Source organism: Mya arenaria, chromosome 17 (genome assembly GCF_026914265.1).
Source record: "Mya arenaria isolate MELC-2E11 chromosome 17, ASM2691426v1".
Taxonomy (NCBI): Eukaryota; Metazoa; Mollusca; class Bivalvia; order Myida; family Myidae; genus Mya; species Mya arenaria.
In genome coordinates this window covers 23,066,182-23,085,487 of record NC_069138.1, presented here as the reverse complement: position 1 = coordinate 23,085,487, position 19,306 = coordinate 23,066,182, and the positions used below count along the sequence as shown (strand labels likewise).

Sequence of the window (19,306 nt, the reverse complement as noted above, 5' to 3'; positions counted from 1 at the left end):
TATAGAATATTACACGAATTAGATTTGTGTTATCATCGCTCATACTGAATAACTTCCCTTATACTTTTTTACTTGAGACAGCTTCCAGCAAAAATAGCAGGGGCGGTTCCAGTAATTGACGTAAGAGGGGACGTAACTTAGAGACACAACCTATCGACATTCGCCCCTCCCTCAATACGGAAGTTTTAATGGTTTTAAATGTTGGCAGGTTTTTTTACAATATTTCTAGTCCGAAATGCCCGCAATGGTGCATTTTGAGCGTGTTATATCTTTTTTTACTCCGATATTGACTTAAAAAGTGAATCTGAACGAATTAAGAAGGGGCACCGGATGCATCCCCCCAGTCTGATAGTTAATAGTATTCATGAATGTAAATCATTTTAATACTTATTTCACATGTTCACGTCCAATAGTCGGGTCAAATAAAGTTAGGCCTTATTCACTAATTCCAATCATATATATATATATATATATATATATATATATATATATATATATATATATATATATATATATATATATATATATATATATATATATATAACGAGGTAATATCACAATATTAATGAAAAGTAATAATAAGTGTTAATTTTGCTGAAGTGTAACTGCGAATGTCTCTATATATATGCTAGAGGGTGGCACCTCCTTATTGCGCATTCAGGGCGATTTTGGGGCGGTATTCCGGATGCCAAGGCTGGGTCAGCTGGTACACCGGATTCCACTTTTAGGGCAAACTGCATTCGGACTCCATAAGAAAACAAATACACACAAATCACAACTATATACTTACTTTTGTTTGCAGACAAAAATATGGCACAATTTTCGGAGAATTCATACAAATAAAAATAAACATCGGTGGCTAGCCCCCATAGCCCTCACTAAATTTAAGCATATATACTGTTTTGTTTATGGATCGAGCATGTTCCATGTTTTTCGACCCTTCGATATTCAACATGAAGTCTACGAACCGCCGCTAGTCACGAAAATTAAAGTAAAAAGAAACATTGATAATAATGGATTACGGAATATAACTCAAAATAATATTATTTTTTAGCAATGTATTATACAGTTTTATTTTACAGAGTGATAATCTGATATAATGTCTGTAGCTATGTATGCAATACGATCTGCATTCTCAGAGATATATACTCCACCTAAAGCCTTATGAATTCATAAAACACACAGACACAGTTGTTTTACCTCAAAACATGGCTTCGGAACAATGAAAAGACCCCTAGATGTAATAATTATGTCACGTTATCGAATTTGAAATAGTTTAAGCAAAAACAGAAAACATTGTGTCACCATGAATTTAACAGGCGTTCCACAGCAAGTGATGGAATGGGACACCCTATTTCCGGCAGAGCGTGGTAGAAATTTGAACTGCTTTTACTACAGGACAATATGTACAGCGTTCGAGTAAACCAACACAAAGCGCAAACAATTCTTGTCTTTGAAAGAATTGACTAATTATGAACACTTGACTGACTTCCATAGACAACACACAGGAGGGACTTAAAACATACAAGGTAGCAATCTAAGAATAATCAGGGGCGTATTCAGAATTTCGCGTAAGAGGGGGGTGTACTTTGGAAATGCAACAGAGATCGTACGCTCCCTTCCCAAAGAATATGAGCAATACATGGTTTTAATGGGTTAACTGGGGCTTGAAGGCGACCCCCAGATAATACTAAGACATTTTAGTCCGGAATATGCATTCAACGGCATTATTTTCATATTGTTCCCCGGCTATTGATTCACGAAAAGTGAAATTGAACACTTTTAGAGGGAGCGCACGCCGGTTGTGCCCTCGTCTGTGCAATCCGCTAGTGTACATAATATAAGTGAGTGTCGAATTTTTTCTATTTATGCGAATTGACTGACGTTTCCTTCCAGACTATACTATAGCATTCCAACGTCAGAACAAAAGCGATTACAGAAAAAAATAAATATTGGAACTAAGTATTATTACTTTAAATAATAACATTAATCGTTTATGCATGGTACGCATGTAGGTGTACGTTAATTTTGTCAATGTATGCAACCCAACTTTATCAAAATCTCTTCATGTCAATGTCATGTCATGGTCATTACGTAACAGAATATTTGTGATTGTTTTCTTCAGATACTTCATAAGTCGTATTCCACTGGCTCCTAGACCTTTTGATTTGAACAAATTGATTCTGATCGACTGTTAAGACACACCTCCACACCGATCAGCCAATCAGAATCAAGGTCATCATCTGAGCGCTTTTCATGAAAATGGCCGTTTCATACGAACTTTTAAAGTGAATTCAAATTTGAACAAATACGGTTGTTCCTCAAATAATACGTTTGTCATTTGTGGTATTTTGGAATGGAATTGTATCATCTATACACAGAAGCATACTATCCCTTAAATATTTCTGTGTGTAGTGTTGTTTACACAGGGATTGAAGATTGACATTTGCTTTACAGTTTCCGACTGCAGAAAAAGACGAGAATGGGACATTGAATTTGGCTTGTTCGTCTAAACATTTCGCATACCATTTAAAAGGACATTGACTCCTCTTTTCATGGCAACTAGTTAAAAATGGATTGAGTCAATGTTAATTAAGAAATTTGAAAAATATTGGACTCTACAGTGAACTCTGGGAAGTTTGAGTTACATACCTTGTTTCTTTCTTGTACACCAAAGGCATTAACTATCTGAAGATGGGTTGTTTATCTCATTATATGTACCCTAAATGATATTAATCAAATATTTTAGACACAAACAATGAGCCAGACGCCTGTGCTAAACACCTGCTCTAGTTAACATGTACACGTACTCTTTTCAACCTGTGTGCAAACTCCCATAATATAACACTTAACAGAATGTTACAACTTACAAAGTATAAACTCTTGTACTTCTTGACATCAATATTTAAAGGAAACTTACTTGTGATAAAATTGAACCTAAATGAAAACCGGGGAAAAGTTTTTTTTGCTTTTGTGATTTCTTCAATTCAGCTATAGGGGATGTTATTTCATAGCGGGTGTTACATTATACGGCAGTGTTACATTATCACAGAACCTTGGCTGTATTATTTTAGTAATGGATGATACAACATTTAAATCCGTTCAAAGTTTGATGTTATATAATTATATATAAAATTAGATTTCTGATGGACAAAATGCACATTTTTTTCACACAAAATCATACGAAATAAATACTATATGTAAATTAATAGAGGAATATTGTTTGTTTCAGTGTAAGATGGTATTATATTTCACCGAGCGAGCACCAAAAGATATCACAGAAAACAATCTCAAAAGATAGCCACTAGTGAAATATTCACTTTTAGTGTTCATGAGGTGAAATATCTTACACTGATTCTTTTCTTCTTTTTATTATATGCCTTAAATTGGAATCAAAAGTCATTTAATTACACGATTTTAGAAACACGCGCCAATTGTTATGCGCGTTGAAACTGTGCCCAGCCATGTGCGCGCTGACGTTGGATTTCGAACTGAACGCGGGCTAGAATTTCAAATCATAATATTAGTTTGATATTTTCACTGTTTCAAACACTGAAATATCAATTTTATTTCACTGATAACTCTCTATTAACCAACGGAAAGCATATAAAACAACTAGTATTTTAGCAGAAAACAAGTGTAATAGACACAATAATAAATATGATTTTTTTTCCACATGATAAACATTTTAATTTTGCAGCAATGAAACATCAACATATAAATCAATGTGAATGTTTTTGCACATAATATACGTTCTAGTTTTGTAGCAGAAAACATTAGTAATACATTCACATATTAATAAATATGTATGAATTTTCACCTGATACACATTTAAAATATGCAGCAGAAAGAAAATCAACATGTTAAACAATATGAATGCAAACATTATATACATTTTGTACATTAAAACTGGTGTTATACATCACATAATAATAATTATTTAGATTTTATGACATGATACACATTCTTATTATGAACCAAGAAAACACCAACATATTAATCAATCTGAATGTTTTAGTACATGACATACAATCTAATTTAGCTGTAACTTTTGTGACCAATCAAACAATGTTTAAAAGTTGTCTTTAAAGGTTATTACAATAGCATTTTATTGACTACAGGCATTTTTTAACAAATCATTGATTAAAAACGCTCATCGTTTGTTTGGGAGGTGTTATATACAGGGAATGATGCTTTCTTAACCCTGCAAATATATAGCTATTAAACACTAAATGTCATATTGAATATCAAATAGTTCTTTTCACTATATGCTGAACCAAAATCACCAATTTAACAGAGTTGAATAGAGTCAAATGTACAGTGGTCCGCTGCACGATGTTTTAATGAATATCTAGCATATATCTGCTTAGTGCCGTGAGCAATTATATTCAAATATGGAAGTATTTCATTTGGTACAAATTAATAAAAAAATCTTCAATGCTTTCTCATAATGTGTGTTTCATTACAAAAGAACAATCTTAGAGTTCAAAATAAAAAAAATACAGTTTTAGAATTGACTGAAATTTTCATTTTAAACGCTCCCCAGATTGGCGTCTCAATGAATATTGAGACGCCAATGAATAGGAACTACGAACACTTTTAATATGTATTATTTTTTACGATAATAATCCAGCATACTCACTACTGAATCATCTGTTTATGTATCTTCATTTATCGTCACAAATATGTTTCAGAAACCACTTTGAAGTATTATACGATACTGATTTCATGTTACTTACAATCACGTCAAGACTAGCTTCAACAGGTCATTAGTTCTTTTTATAAAAAAACAAGAGTAATTTCTCTTTCAGTCATCTAAATGTTCCCACATTTTACCAGTAAGTCATGATGTCACTTTAAAATCCCTGACTTTGTTTGAATGTTTTATTGCGAAAAAAACCTGATATCATTTAATTGTATTAATAACAAAATACAGAGAATATTGTATAACATAGTTACTGCAAACAGAAAACAATCAAATAGAATGTTATAATAAATGATCAATGCGTTAAGTCATTCACAGAAGACAAGCAGGCATTTAACGTTTGGGTTATGGCATGCGCAGTCACTTGATTCTGGGCATGAACGTTATTCAAATGTATACAAATTAACACATGCATAACAGTAACACTAAACAAGAGAGCGTCAACGGTCACAAAATACGCCCGCCCTAATTTTAGGACACCAAGTTTGGTGATAAGTGGTTGTACGTTAGAGCGGATACTGTAAATAGTTTTTACAAATTCAAGGGTCATAACTATGAAGTGACAAGGACGACATGGCTGGATTTTGAACCTGAACGAGATATCCTGTCCATACACATTCTGACCAAATTTAGTGATGATTGGGCAAAGGCTTCTAAAGTAATTGTTCGGACAAGACCGAATTTAGGTGCTTTATATGAAGTGGCACTTTTATTCAAAATCAAAACATACACATGTATAGCACACATCAATGTTGACTTATTAACCTTCAACTACTTACTAAATAATGCATTTATGGAAAATATTAATAACTGATAACAAGATTGTAACCATGTATTTAATAGCAGAAAGCGCACAAATATTAAATGATTGGTGAAAGCCAAAATATTTACTGTGGTCTACTTTAGTCTCATAAGGTAGAAAAACGTGTTTAATGCACATTTCTTTAAAATTAAACTCGGTATCCTTCATAAAAAGCATTGTTTTAGGACATTTATTCATCCTTTTTGGAATATCAAAACAATATTATTAATTTTGGTAAATCTTATTTGGGAATAAGAGTGCATCTATAAGTAAAAGGGTGATTTCTCTCGAGCGATATGGCTGGTTATCAATCTTTATTAAGATATTATGCCAAATCACTAAGGCTTCTAATGTTATTGAGTGGACAACGTACTGGACGAGGCCCGCCCACCCTTCCAACCGTACGCCGCAGGTAAAACTTCAATAGTTCTATGAACGTGCGTATACAAATGAGAGATTATACTCTCCTTATACTAACGATGATACATGTATAATATGTCCTTCAATTTAGTTTCATGAATAACTAATTTTTAAACTAAAATAATAGCAAACCACAACGCCTAAATTCAGATAAACACTACAAAAATCGCACATATGACTCGACATGAAGTACAAAAAACACATGCATTTGTATAAATGGCAGAATGACGCGGATAATATTTGAATATTATTTGATTTTGGACAACAATTAGATATACTTAGACTTCCCATAAATTTTACTTTTTGTCAATATCACTAGCACTAGATATTGGGTTATGGTGATAAGTTGCAACACAATCTTTTTACATACACCAATTAAATCAATAGATGATTATAGATCGGATTTGAAAAATATATGTACTACTTTATCCAATGTCAGTCTGTGTTTAAAACAAACAACTGACAATTTAAAACCAGTCGCTTAAAGAGCATCGTTAGATTACTAGATCTAGTAACTTTTGTTTGGAATGTCCCAAAATAAAATATTTCTTCACTCGTACAAACGACACCAGCCTACACATTGGCAAGTCTTTCAGCCACAACGGCCTCCAAGTCTTCAAATGTAAACTCGTCGATTCTTAAATTGACCTGTTTCCATTTTTTATACGTATGGCCTTGTCCAACTCCATCAACAACCTTGAAATTGTTGAGTCCTACCAATGGAAAATCAGAGTGTTTGTAAGTGCAAACCGATCCTAGTTCACGTTGGCATTATTCGTTTTTACAATACACGGCCCCTCCATATTGGAAGCCTTCCGGTTCAGTAAAGGTAGGAGCTCCCCTCTTGAGAATAAGACGTCGTTTTGCTTCTTTGTCAATGAAAACATGATGTGCTCCCTTCATAACTCTGATGTCAGCTGACAAGCAAATAAAATATCTGCAATTAAGACACTAAAAGCGGCCACCACCAGCTGCCATGTGCAGCACTCTTTCTTCTACTTGCCTTTCTTCCTCTTGTTTCATTTTTTCTTGAATTTCCAAGAGCTCTCTCTCCAAGATGTGTGCATGATCTTCAATAAACACTTGTAGATGTGAAACAATCTGATTCATCAGTTCCTCACATCGACGATTCTTTTCTTCTTTCTCCAGAATCCAAGACCCCTCCTCGGCAATGACATAGAACAAGCTATTTTCCGCTCTCGCCCGCCCTACAATTGATATAATTTGCATTTAAGATGGGTTTATCAGCAGGAGATATGTATGTACTGCAAAAACGTTTGAAAACGTTTTGTTTCCTAACTCTTATTTCTAACATCCTATTCTTGATAAGTACTTGAAGAATATTACTTTATTCCGCTTTAATCGCAAACTATGCTTTTCTCGGTTACATAATTGTTTTCAAATGATAGTTTTTAATTGTTTACCTCTGGATTGGAGTCTAACGATTTCATCAGTAACATGCTCGTAACGAATCACAAGATTGCATTTAGAAATATCAAGACCTTCCTCGGCTACAGACGTCGCAATAAGAAGTCGGTGTTGTCCATTCTTGAAGAACTCCAACACATCTTTCTGTCCACTCTTTGTCACTCCTAAACAGAAATAAAGTTTTCTAAATTAGCCAGTGTTCAAATTTCAATATATTTGCAAATGAATATAAGTAGTATTTTCAAGCGTAATGACCAAGATGTCATACCTTTTTTGATTTTTAGATTACCTTCCTAAAAATGAACTTATTATTATCAAACAACATGCACTGCATGCATTTAAAGTTCGGATCAAAACCTTTTGATATACTTTTAGTCATTTAATTTGGTATGCAAATAGTCCACGGTGAGTAGAAGATCCCTTTTGATGTTGGAGTCAGTTAATCAAAGGTCATTGTGACCTTTACTAGAAAATGGTTTCCGCCTTTGTATAAATTGGTTCAGTATCTTTGAACAACTTACTATAAAGTCCATAAGCATCGGTCAGTTGGTAGGTTTCTTTACCCATGCATGAAAACTAGTAGTTTTAAATTCAGTAGGTCAAAGGTCAATTTCACAGCGAACAGTGTTTGGAAAACTATGTACACACAATAACTACTTGGACCATGAAACGTTAAAATATATATAAAATAATTAATTTTCGGTTTTACTTCAAAGGGCAATTGTTTTGATGACGTCAATTTCGTGACTTAATTAGTGTATAACCTACGATAAAAAAATGACTACCGTAATGAAACAGCCTTAGAATTTTCAATAAATGTTGTTGATTTTCAGCGATATATGCGTAAGAAAATTAAACATGTACATTCCTTTTTATTGTGAGTGATGTAATGCTTGTTTCTTAATAATGAAAATAAAGTTTGTTACATCCTAAATGACTGTTGAAATACTTGTGAACAGAAGCGATAGCTTTTATATAGTCAAACTGTCGTGCAGCGGGTTTTAACTTGACGTATGTTTTTCACTGTAAAGTTGGTGTTTCGTTTAATTTTGTGTCTGTCAAATTGATGTCAATTAATATGATGTCTTATATTTATAATATTATATTTGACAAGTTGTTTACTACTTTCAAAATATGTTCTTGTAATTACTTAGCTATTTTTTGTTTACCTACCTCTTTTGAAGACAGATGTTTTAAATCTTCTTACATCAGCCACTGTTGTGACGTCCATTGGCAGAATTTCAATAGGAATTAGTTCACATAATTCATCCCAAAACTGTGTGGTTTCAGAACCATTCAAGAAACTCAACAAAACAGATATTTTATCATCTTTCAATTCAGCAGATTTTGAAAGAACATTTCGTATGACTTTTGTGAACTGCTGTAAAGAATTTGCAGTGACTATGAACAGTGTTTTGTTGGTAATCGTAATAATGTCATTGAGGCTCTTCTCGTGTCTATCCAGTGGTTGATAATCATGACCTGACTGAATGCACACATAACCTTTTTCTTCCAGGTATTTGCAAAGAGACTCGGCATAGTCTTGATCTGCAGTTGCATGAACAACAAACACAACTTGTCGACTGTTTTCTGAAAATGTTTGTATAACAAAAGATAAACAAATCCATAATAATCGTACCTAACCACGCCGCAGTGCGAACGTCATCGCTGGTTCGATAAAGCGGTATAGCTCAACAATTATTAAAGCCAAAGCATCTGCTTTACTTGACAAGTGCATATTTCTCTGACAGCATGTGAACTAAGGTCAATATGAATACCGTGAATGGTTTTTGAATGATGGCCATGCTTTTGCACAAAGATGCCGACGACACCGGCGGCAATGACACCAAGGTTATGACACGACTTCGATTTTTTCTTCGAAAAACAGGGGAATTAATTCTTAATATTTGTTGCCCACCAAGTACGTCCAACTTCATCCAACGACTTGAGCATTAAGTAACATTATATATGGTATCTTTTATTAAAAAGTTCTAATAATTTGCAAAACTATCTAATACAATTAGAAAAATAATTTATACATAAATGCAATCTTCCACATTCATCAAGAATCATACATGTATTAGTCCTTTTATTTACACCAATATGCTTCATACAGAAATCGTTTTGTATATATTCAATCTTAGGGCAGAATGTATAGCCCCAAATCTGGAACACATAACAAAGAATAGGTTTAATCATAGTGTCAAACATTTTAAACAGTTCTTTTGTTGGAAAATAACCAAAAGGTTTTTGGTAACGTTTAATAGCAAAAATAGATTTTTGAGCTTGAGCTGCTAGTGTGTCTTGTGCTGGCGTCAATGACAACTGTGGACTAAACAATATACCCATGTATTTATAAACAGGTGTTGATTTTATATTACGCCACGAAAGAACCATTTCTCATTATTTCGTAAAGGGCCACCGTTTCTAAAAACAATTATTTCAGTCTTGTCAAGATTGACCTCCATACCGGTATTTGAACAAATACTTTCTATTACATTTTATTGTTGTTGCAATTTAAAAACTGTTTCCACACAATTAGCTACGTCATCTACAAACATTAGGCAATAATATCTGGCGTGGCTTTAATAATGAAAATCCCAGAATCACAATGTTCACCAAAAAGGGCTGTCGAACTTGACTTATCTCCTTTTCTTGTACCGACAATACATGGAAACAAGTTTGTTGCACCATCTGGTGTTTTAACAGATGAATTTAAATCGTGATACGTTAAGACCTCTTAAAAATACTATGTATACCTATATTTTGGAGTGATTGGTACAGTTTAACGTGGTTTATTTTGTTAAAAGCCTTACGAAATTCTACGTATAAACAATACAAGCGCCCTCCCTTTTTTGATAGATATTTCTGCACCATGGCTTGCAAATAGAACATGTTATCGACTGTCGAATAATTACGACGAAACCCAGCTTGACATTCATCAATTTTATGGTTGCCTTCAGCCCAATTAAATAGCCTTTTATTAATGGCACCTTTTTTGTACATGGTATTAGTTATAGATATCCCCCGGTAGTTCCCGGGTACAGTATTGGCTCCAGATTTGTACACAGGATATATGATACTTTGCCCACAAGACTCAGGAAAAATGCCAGTCGACAGAATGCTATTAAATAAGTGTAACAAAAAAGGTCCTATATCAGAACAAGTATATATATATAAAACTCGGAAGGAATTCCATCTAATCCACAGCTTTTATTATTAACAAGATAAGAAGTAGCAAGTTCTATCTCATTTAAGGTAAACGGATCGGTAAGTGGGCTAGCACTATGATCAATTGAATTGTGATTATTTTCAGTATTGGGATCAATTAACTCAGCGTTATCGTCACATAGTAAGCTTTTGAAATAATCAAACCACTCATTTGAAGAGATACTTCACACAGTCTTTGGTTTCTTCGTACCAAGTCTCAGTTGTTTCCAAAGAGAGTTGGGATTAGGACTGTTTACAAGGTTCAATCTGTTTCTACGTTGATAGTCGTCATTACAAAGGATTAGACCACTCGCCTGTGGATACAACTGACAATACAGGGTTATTGAAGAACATTTAATTGTATAAACATGCTATTTCACTAGAATAAGAGTTATCCTCCCTGCCTCGGGCATATTCATTAAAACGAGATTTTGTCAGTCAATTTTCCCACGGTATACATAAAGTGTAACCGAACAAAGTACCGTGGTTGCCTACGATGTGTTCCTTTTGGATTATATGCGACGTTTTAATTTTGGATGATATCGTTTTATTCTTACTTTTCTCTAATGATTTTAAAACGGCAGCAATCACTACTAAAACAAAATGACTAGTTACCTAAAATATAGTTGATTTCGTCATGTTTAGTTCAAAAATAATTATTAGGTGACCATATTAGAAAAGGTTTTCAGTGTATATTTAATTATCACCCCATATCAAACTAAGGAGGCGAAGAGATTCTAATACGATCGACTGTATTAATATTAACCGTACATTTTCTAAGTTTTAGGGATTAAGGGTATCTTCAAAAATGTTTGGCTTCAACATATTTAGAAAATCCAAGGTAATGTAAACACTAAGTTATCCAGAAATGATTTGTATAATACAATAAACATCGGATTTATGATTCCAAATAATAAAGATGGGACGAAATCCGAATTGTTATTTTTAAATGGATATGCAGTTGTTTTCATTCTTAAAGCCTAATGAAAAAATGTAATCAGTAAAATACCAAACCTCCAACTGAAGCGGAATCACTTTGCCCGACGAGCTCGGCAGCATTTAAAACGCCCAAACTATCTGTTTCGTTCACCCATCTAACCAACGCTTGGGCCAATTCCCTTGTTCGAACAAATATAATTCCTCGGGCATTCTGGTCATTGCAAAGTACTCCATTGAGTATTTCTTTAAGTTTGAGCAGTTTGGGACTGTCTGGTTCTGTGTTGAAAGATACTGCCCGAAGTTCTACGAAAGAAAGACATGATTGACTGCTTGGAATGAGACATGTGTCAATACATTCGAGGGTGTAAACCTCCTTTTTGGTACACGGTATTCAGGTTGCCTTTTTAAGAAGTACATATAAACCGTTTGTTGGTACTCAGATTTACAAAACAGTTCACTGGTATTTGTTGCGCAGGACTTGGGTAAACAAATAAGTGTGTACGGTACAACAGAGCGACAAGAGGGGGTTTGGGTACACTTTCCTGGCGCATTAAAGATTTCTTTACCAGTTCTTTTTTTTCGCTTTCTGCTTTTCTTACCGTCATAAAGAGCCATGATGAAGGCGTCTGTAGCATGGTCTGCGGGAACAACCCTGAAGTCTTCCATAAACTCTTCAAGACTGACAAATGCATCTTTTTTCGTTGCATCACGATGAATCATTAATGCTTTGTTGTAAGCCTGGAAGAACACAAACAAAAAATGTGTCCATAGGACACGGGTGCCCAGCAAAAACATAACCTTAGTATAAGGTTGTATGAAGGTTGTGTCATGATAAGGTTATTGTATATCTATGTGACAACGATGAAGCCTGAATTTATTTGTAACTATTTTCCGCTTAATATCATTTAAAAACTGAGCAATTTCAAAATAATTTAAGGCAAGCGTATATAAATGATAATGCAATATTAGAGATGGGACAACGTTATTTTAACGTTGAACTAACGTTGTAATAAAAATCTTTGACATACTTTTTTGCTGGTTTTCTTCAACAATAAAGAACGTTGTCAAAACAGGCTCTTCGCTGACAAAACTATTAGACGTGCATTACATTTCACTCAAAGGCACTCTTTATTGACTTTCAGTTTCAAAGCATTATTTGAATATTTCGATACATTAATCACAATCCATATGTTTTTCTTAGTATTTTGCTGATAAACAATGTAAGGGGACGGAAATTTGGAAAATTCATGTTTGTTTCAGAATTGTCTGAACTGCGCAGCCGAGGAAGTTGATATATCGACAGATGTTTTGGTAAATGCAGAACAGGGACTAGTTTGTAACAAAACTACCAACTTATGAAAATGTTGAGACTTAATAATATAGCGTATTAAACTTGAAAATTATCAATCTTTTACATTGTTCTGTAGAATTAGGTGTAAACTATTTTAGACATTTTTATTACACTCATTCAAAAAAGAAAACTATAATCAGTAAATACTAAATAGTATAGGCCTATTACCTTCCTTTGGTCCAAATTAATTTAACTCTGCTTCCATTTAAAATATTTTATAAAAAAAATGGTGATAATGATTCCTTTGCTTATTTAGGATGATTATATTGTTCATTTTAATATTATATATATATATTTAAACAATATTAAGCTTAATTTCGACAATTTCTCATTACCCATGTGTTGAATGATCATCAACATGATTCAAACTTTTTCTGACCACCTAATGCTAAGACAAAGTTGTAGCAACGTAATGCCATTACTTAGTCACGATGATGTGAATGTGGAGGTTTTCGTCAACGTGTGACAATGGTACTTTGATAACAAACTAACAACCTTCATACAATGTTGTTACATTGCTATAAAACGTTGTTGTAACGTCGTTTGAAGGGTGTGTATTGGTTGCCAAAGTAACGTTTTATAAAGGTAAAATGTAAATGGGTTAAAAAATTCCTTAACAAGATTTTCTTATAAATACCATAAAATGGTATGCTTACCCATTCGCTTGTACAAACTGCACCTGTAAAAACTAAATATAAGTTACCTCTAAATGTAACCGACAAGGATGTAGCACTCGACGGATGTCTTTTGATCCGACTTTGGCAATATGTTTCACGAACTCAGCATTCCATTGCAGGTATTTTTCCGTTCCAAATATTTCTGGCAATCTGCATTTCGTCTGTATGAATTTATCCTCTGGAGGAGCACTACGTACAGCTTAGTTAAAAAAAAATCACCATATACAACTTAAATAGATTACCATGTTTTCATAAAATATAAACTCATACAAAGATAAATTAAACATTTTATAAACACTACATACACATTTAAAACATTGATTGGTAAAGATTGTCATACTTGGTAGTGATTTTTAAATAATTATTAAGATCTAATAAAAACACATTCGAAACTGTATGATCAATTTCATTTAATCACATGCTATACAGAGGGGTGGGGGTCCAACGTCAATTAAATTTTGGGGAATTTTAAGTGAGGGACATTAAGTGCGGAAAAAGTATTTTGGTGTTCTTGAAGGATATTTTGACCTGGTAAGTACGTTAATATCACTTTTATTGCAATATAACCACGCCTACCCGGAGGCCAGACGTGTAAGCTCCACTCGGTATTTTAATCTGTGTTTCTAGAGGCATTATCAAAAGGTTATTGATGGTATAAGCTCAACGATTACTTGTTAACAAAATAAAATAAAAAAAATTGAGTGACTTGAAACTGTGATTTTAGTCAAAATATACCGTGATTGGACCTTTTTTGCTTGTATACACTTATTTTTATTCTGCAGCGAATAAAAACTGCATAATACTTCCACGGCAAACATAATAGGTGTTTATACACAACAACATTGGCCATGAAGTACCCATAAAGTGCAAAGGACGTAGTTAAGAAATAGATACAAAATATCGATAACATTTAGCTGAAATAAGTCCAAGAACGGTATATATTTTAACTAAAACACAGTTCTATGTCTGTTTTCTCGGCCTGCGGCATTGTTGAAATCTGTTGCAACCCTTTATTAATACAGTATCAGTCTCGTGCTTGTTAATTGAGGAGACTGTAGCTGGTCCAAGACGTACCTTATGTTTTTTATGTGTACTCCTAAAGGTATGAGTGAGTCGTCAACCAATACAACTTTTTCTTTATTTTGTTTCAAAAATATAATATGGGGTAGAAGCGGAGAGGTTTCCTTACCCAAAGTTTGAATGATTCAATAACGAATTAATCATTTTCAAGCATTCTGGACATCAACATTCAGTGAAGTTACATAATTCTGTAATCTGTAAAACATTGCGTGTATAAACATCCCTTAGCTTTCTTTTTTTACAACTGAATTTGTGCTATATCGGGGAAACTACATTTATTTGTTCGCCAGGGCGCTTGTGATTATGCATAGGTACGGCCCTGCTTGTTATATATTTTCAAATAAATTATATTGAATTAGTACTTTGATGCTTTGCCATATGGTCTTCGATGCGTTTAGCTATATCCTTGACATCATTTGTAAACCAGTCAACATCTCTTCCTGGTACAGGCAGTAGATCTGTAATTGCAACAGAAGCTCTATACTTGTTTTCATTTGTAAAAGTTAACAATTTCCCCTTTTACGGCTTAACTGCTTATAATTAGAGTATGTAATTCTGTATTACATGATGAAGTTGTATATCCTTCAAAAGATATATCACTCCTGTAAGTATTAAATTTAAAGGCGCACAATATAGGTTGATCTGCAAAAAATATTCTTCTAATTTGCTTGCATTTTCATGTTTAACTCATTTGACTTAAATAATTAAAAAAAACAAAAAAGCGTATGATTTAGTACAGATAAAGAATCATTCACATTTATAAATGTGATTTTTAAATTATGAGTTACGTAGCCACACATTCCCCATTTTAAAAGCGTCGAAATATTCTCTTATGTTTTTACCTGTACCTAATTCCTATCACTCCTTTGTTTTGGTTTCTAATGTCAAATTAGTTAAACATGATAACGCATCAAATTAAAAAACAACACTATCGTCTACCTATAGAGTACACCTTTAGTATATGATCACAATCATTTAATGGTCCACTTGTAGAGTATGCCATAAACAAAATGGTGAGTAACGAAAAGTACCATATTTACCATCATAAAGAGCCATGATGAAGGCGTCTGTAGGATGTTTTGCTGGAACTACTCTGAAGTCTTCCATAAACTCTTCAAGAACGGCAAATGCATATCTTGTCTTTGAATCGCAATGCATCATTAATGCTTCGTTGTAAGCCTGAAACACAGATAGAACTACTTCTGCTCCCTGTTATTCCGGATTAACGATTCAAAACTGACCCACGTTTTGTTTATGGCTTTTTAACAAGATAACCAACCAATCCTTATAAATGCCATAAAATAATAGCGCGACTCATTCGCATGTACACACTACATAAGTATATATTTGAAAAATGAAATTGTTACCTCTAAATGTAACCGACAAGGATTTAACACTCGGCGGATGTCTTTTGATCGGACTTTGGCGATATTTGTCGCGAACTCAGCATTCCATTGCAGGTATTTTTCCGTTCCTAATGTTGCTGGCAATCTGCATTTCGTCTGTATGAATTCATCCTCCGGAGGAGCACTAAGTACAACTAGATTAATAAAGCATAACGTTTAATATAGAGCTCTCCCACATGTTACATTGTTTTTAAAATGCAAAACTTATGTAAAGAGAAATTAAACCCTTAACAACAATACATATAAAGTCTGTAAAGAATGGATTGCAAGAAAGTGTCCTAATCGCTATCGTGTAATGATCTTAAAATCTTTGTTAATATCTAAGAAAACATTGTCTTCTACTTCATTATAATAAAATACAATATACGTATCTTGTTTGCTATTTGTGGAAACCTGTACCCTGTTATACATGTTCTATAACCACTTATATTGTATTATTACTTTGATGCTGAGACATATGGGCGTCGATGCGTTTAGCTATTTCTCCGACAGCATTTTTAAACCAATCGACATCTCTTCCTGGTACAGGCAGTATATCTGTAATTGCAAAAAATAACAGTTTCCCGGCTCAACGTTCACAATTTTGTAATCAGATCTCAAAAACACAGGGGTATTCACTGTGTAAGATATTGCATTTGAATGTAATGCGGGTATTCATATACACGCCTTCCACATGCGTAGTCCACATCTGTGTTCGGCATTCCATGTATCCTTAGTATTCTTGGTGTCCGCAAAGAAATATAGTAAAACAAAAGTAACGCTAATGAGAAATGTCATCTGTTTATATTTCAATAGTTACCAAAATTACAATATTAAATATAAAATATGAATTAGGCTTTACTTGAAATCGTCATGTAGAATTAACGTTCAAATTGAGAACATCATTTCCGGGAAAGCAAAGTTTGATCTGAAATTATATTGCAAACACTGAAGATTCAAAGCTTTTTGAAAATAGCCACCCCACAGTCAAAACGTGTTTTTAAACAAAATAAAACAAAAATACGTTAACTTGTCTGTTTAAACATAATTCAGCCATTTAACGATTGAAATTAATAAAAAAAGTTATTAAACACAGGATTTTACATTAAATCATCCGAGAAAGTACTTTCGTCCATGATAACCACCATCTCCTTCCTTGATTTTTACCGAAAATTTCAAAATCCACAAATTTTCACATTCAAAAGCTAGAAACGGTATTAAATGTCGAAAAACTATGGGTCTATTAAATACTTTTTATAATTAAACGAGTTTTTAAGTCGGCCTTCCATATGCAATTTCAAACTAGCGTTTCATAAAAACGCGTCGTTTTAACAAAACGCTTATATATAATAAGAACGGCATCAAGTCGAATGCGACCATGCCTTGATCACATCTAAACTGTAAGAAGTGTCTGCTCACTCAGAATTATTGGATGACTCAGACACTTATCTATCAACTCTCGACAGTGACACGATATTGCAAGCAATAACCTGATACTATGAATAGTCTACAACACAACAGCATGTATAAATGCTATATGCGATAGTGTTAATTATGGGCGTAAAGATATTGCACGAGATATTTTTTTTCTGTTTTAGGAAACACAATTAAGTGACGTTGTATTAGGACGCAGAAGCGTTTGAAAAACAACCTAAAGTGAAGGTTTCTGAACGAAGAAATGGTAAGCCTATATTGCACAGGCTAGATTTACGATCAATATGGTACTATTTATCCTGCGCAGTGTTAGCGTGAGCGTAGGTTTTGAGTTTGCAATAAGCACTGGAACGACTCTGGAAACTCACAACTCTGCATTCATCTGCTTGCGCAATGAATACAAAAATAGGCTGTAATAAATTTGCATACCTTCAACCGGCGGGTTCACAAACTTTTTCAATTCCACAATTGTAAGTGGCGTTTTCACAGTGCAGAGGAATTTTGCGTCAATGTTAGCCATTAGTTTCTTCATGTGATTTAGACCTTGGTCCCACTCCGTCCTTCCACCAACACCCAACGATGAAGTTAGTCCAACAATCTACAAATATGAGGATATAATCCTATAAAGCTCTTACAAATATAGACGACTAATATGGATGTTGGTTTCATAACACTTAACACCTCAACGAGTAATATAGACTACTTCTGTTAAAAAAAAAACACGAAGCAAGTAGAAGCAGGTAGGCTGTTACTGCACCACAATCACTTCAATTACAATGTGTTTATATATCAAGAGATTATGACGGGATAATCAATGGCCTATGACTTTCTTAATATTTCCACCTCATTAGAATTTTGATATATCGAAGAATCTTTACATTAAATATGGACTTTCCTTCAGTGCAGTTGAATGATCTTTTCACGATTCACTGAATAAAAAGCGGTATTTTTATTGGTTTTAATTTTCATTTGTCTCTATAGGCTACTTTTATTTCGTAAAGTTTCATTTTCACGGACACAAGCCATGTTTTTGCGAAAAAAATGCAGTTTTCGGAAAAAATGCAGTTTTCGAGGAAATGGGCAAACACTTTAAAGAGCACGATTAACGAGGAAATTGGCTGGTAAAAAAGTAATATAATTACACGTCCCTAAAAGAAACAATAATTCCAGAATCAAAACTTTACATTTATAATAAAAAATGTCTTATGCCGTTGACTGTGCATATAATAGTACAATGTAAACTACATTGACAATCATGCACGCTATAATATTTATATTCGGCGCCGGGTACACTTACAAGACCATAGCCATATTTTTATTATGAACAGTTTATTGAACTTTTTAAATTTTCTAATATCGTAAATATCGAATGTTTGGCGGTCAATATTCACTTTACTGGCTGTTTCACGAACTCAGGCAAATAATTTCGGCTATTGACCGATACGCCATTTGTACATGTACTAACAAACTACAAAACGTCGGTGTTTACTCACTTGTGGCAGTTGTGAAGAATAAACGTTTCCCCACAGTTTTATGTTAATATATCGGCTCATGATTTCATTATACATGTCTTGTTTGTTTGAGTGGTGACATTCGTCGAATACTATCAGAGAGAAAACGCCGACGCTTTCAATTTTCTTTGCTCTTAAAGCATTTACAAATATTTGCGCTGTTACAACGAAGATGTCTCTTCTGCAATTAATTAAGATATAACAGTAAAACAGTGAGAAGTAATAAAATAAACAAACACATACCACCGATAAGATAAAATAAAAAAGTTTCCCTTTTTTTAAATTACGATCATTCTTTCAGACCAATTTTTTTATCTCGACATAGAGCTTATTCTGACAAAAACACACATGCATAATATATTAG

General features: G+C 33.6%; 2 protein-coding genes across 2 annotated transcripts; both read right to left on the bottom strand.

Annotated features, from left to right (window-relative positions):
• Positions 1-3,521: 3,521 nt before the first annotated feature.
• LOC128223280 (interferon-induced helicase C domain-containing protein 1-like) lies at positions 3,522-16,547 on the bottom strand. The gene is made up of 10 exons (XM_052932567.1): positions 16,460-16,547; positions 15,980-16,152; positions 15,653-15,791; positions 14,975-15,070; positions 13,559-13,731; positions 12,104-12,242; positions 11,580-11,807; positions 8,529-8,945; positions 7,352-7,519; positions 3,522-7,135 (listed from the first exon to the last, which is right to left on the bottom strand). Exons 1-10 carry the CDS (start codon positions 16,473-16,475, stop codon positions 6,879-6,881), a joined length of 1,806 nt encoding a protein of 601 aa, XP_052788527.1. The 5' UTR covers positions 16,476-16,547; the 3' UTR covers positions 3,522-6,878.
• Positions 16,548-16,856: 309 nt separating this feature from the next.
• Positions 16,857-19,117, bottom strand: LOC128224665 (antiviral innate immune response receptor RIG-I-like). Its single transcript, XM_052934625.1, has 3 exons — positions 18,925-19,117; positions 17,861-18,029; positions 16,857-16,925 (listed from the first exon to the last, which is right to left on the bottom strand). Exons 1-3 carry the CDS (start codon positions 18,997-18,999, stop codon positions 16,900-16,902), a joined length of 270 nt encoding a protein of 89 aa, XP_052790585.1. The 5' UTR covers positions 19,000-19,117; the 3' UTR covers positions 16,857-16,899.
• Between the last annotated feature and the right edge of the window lie 189 nt (positions 19,118-19,306).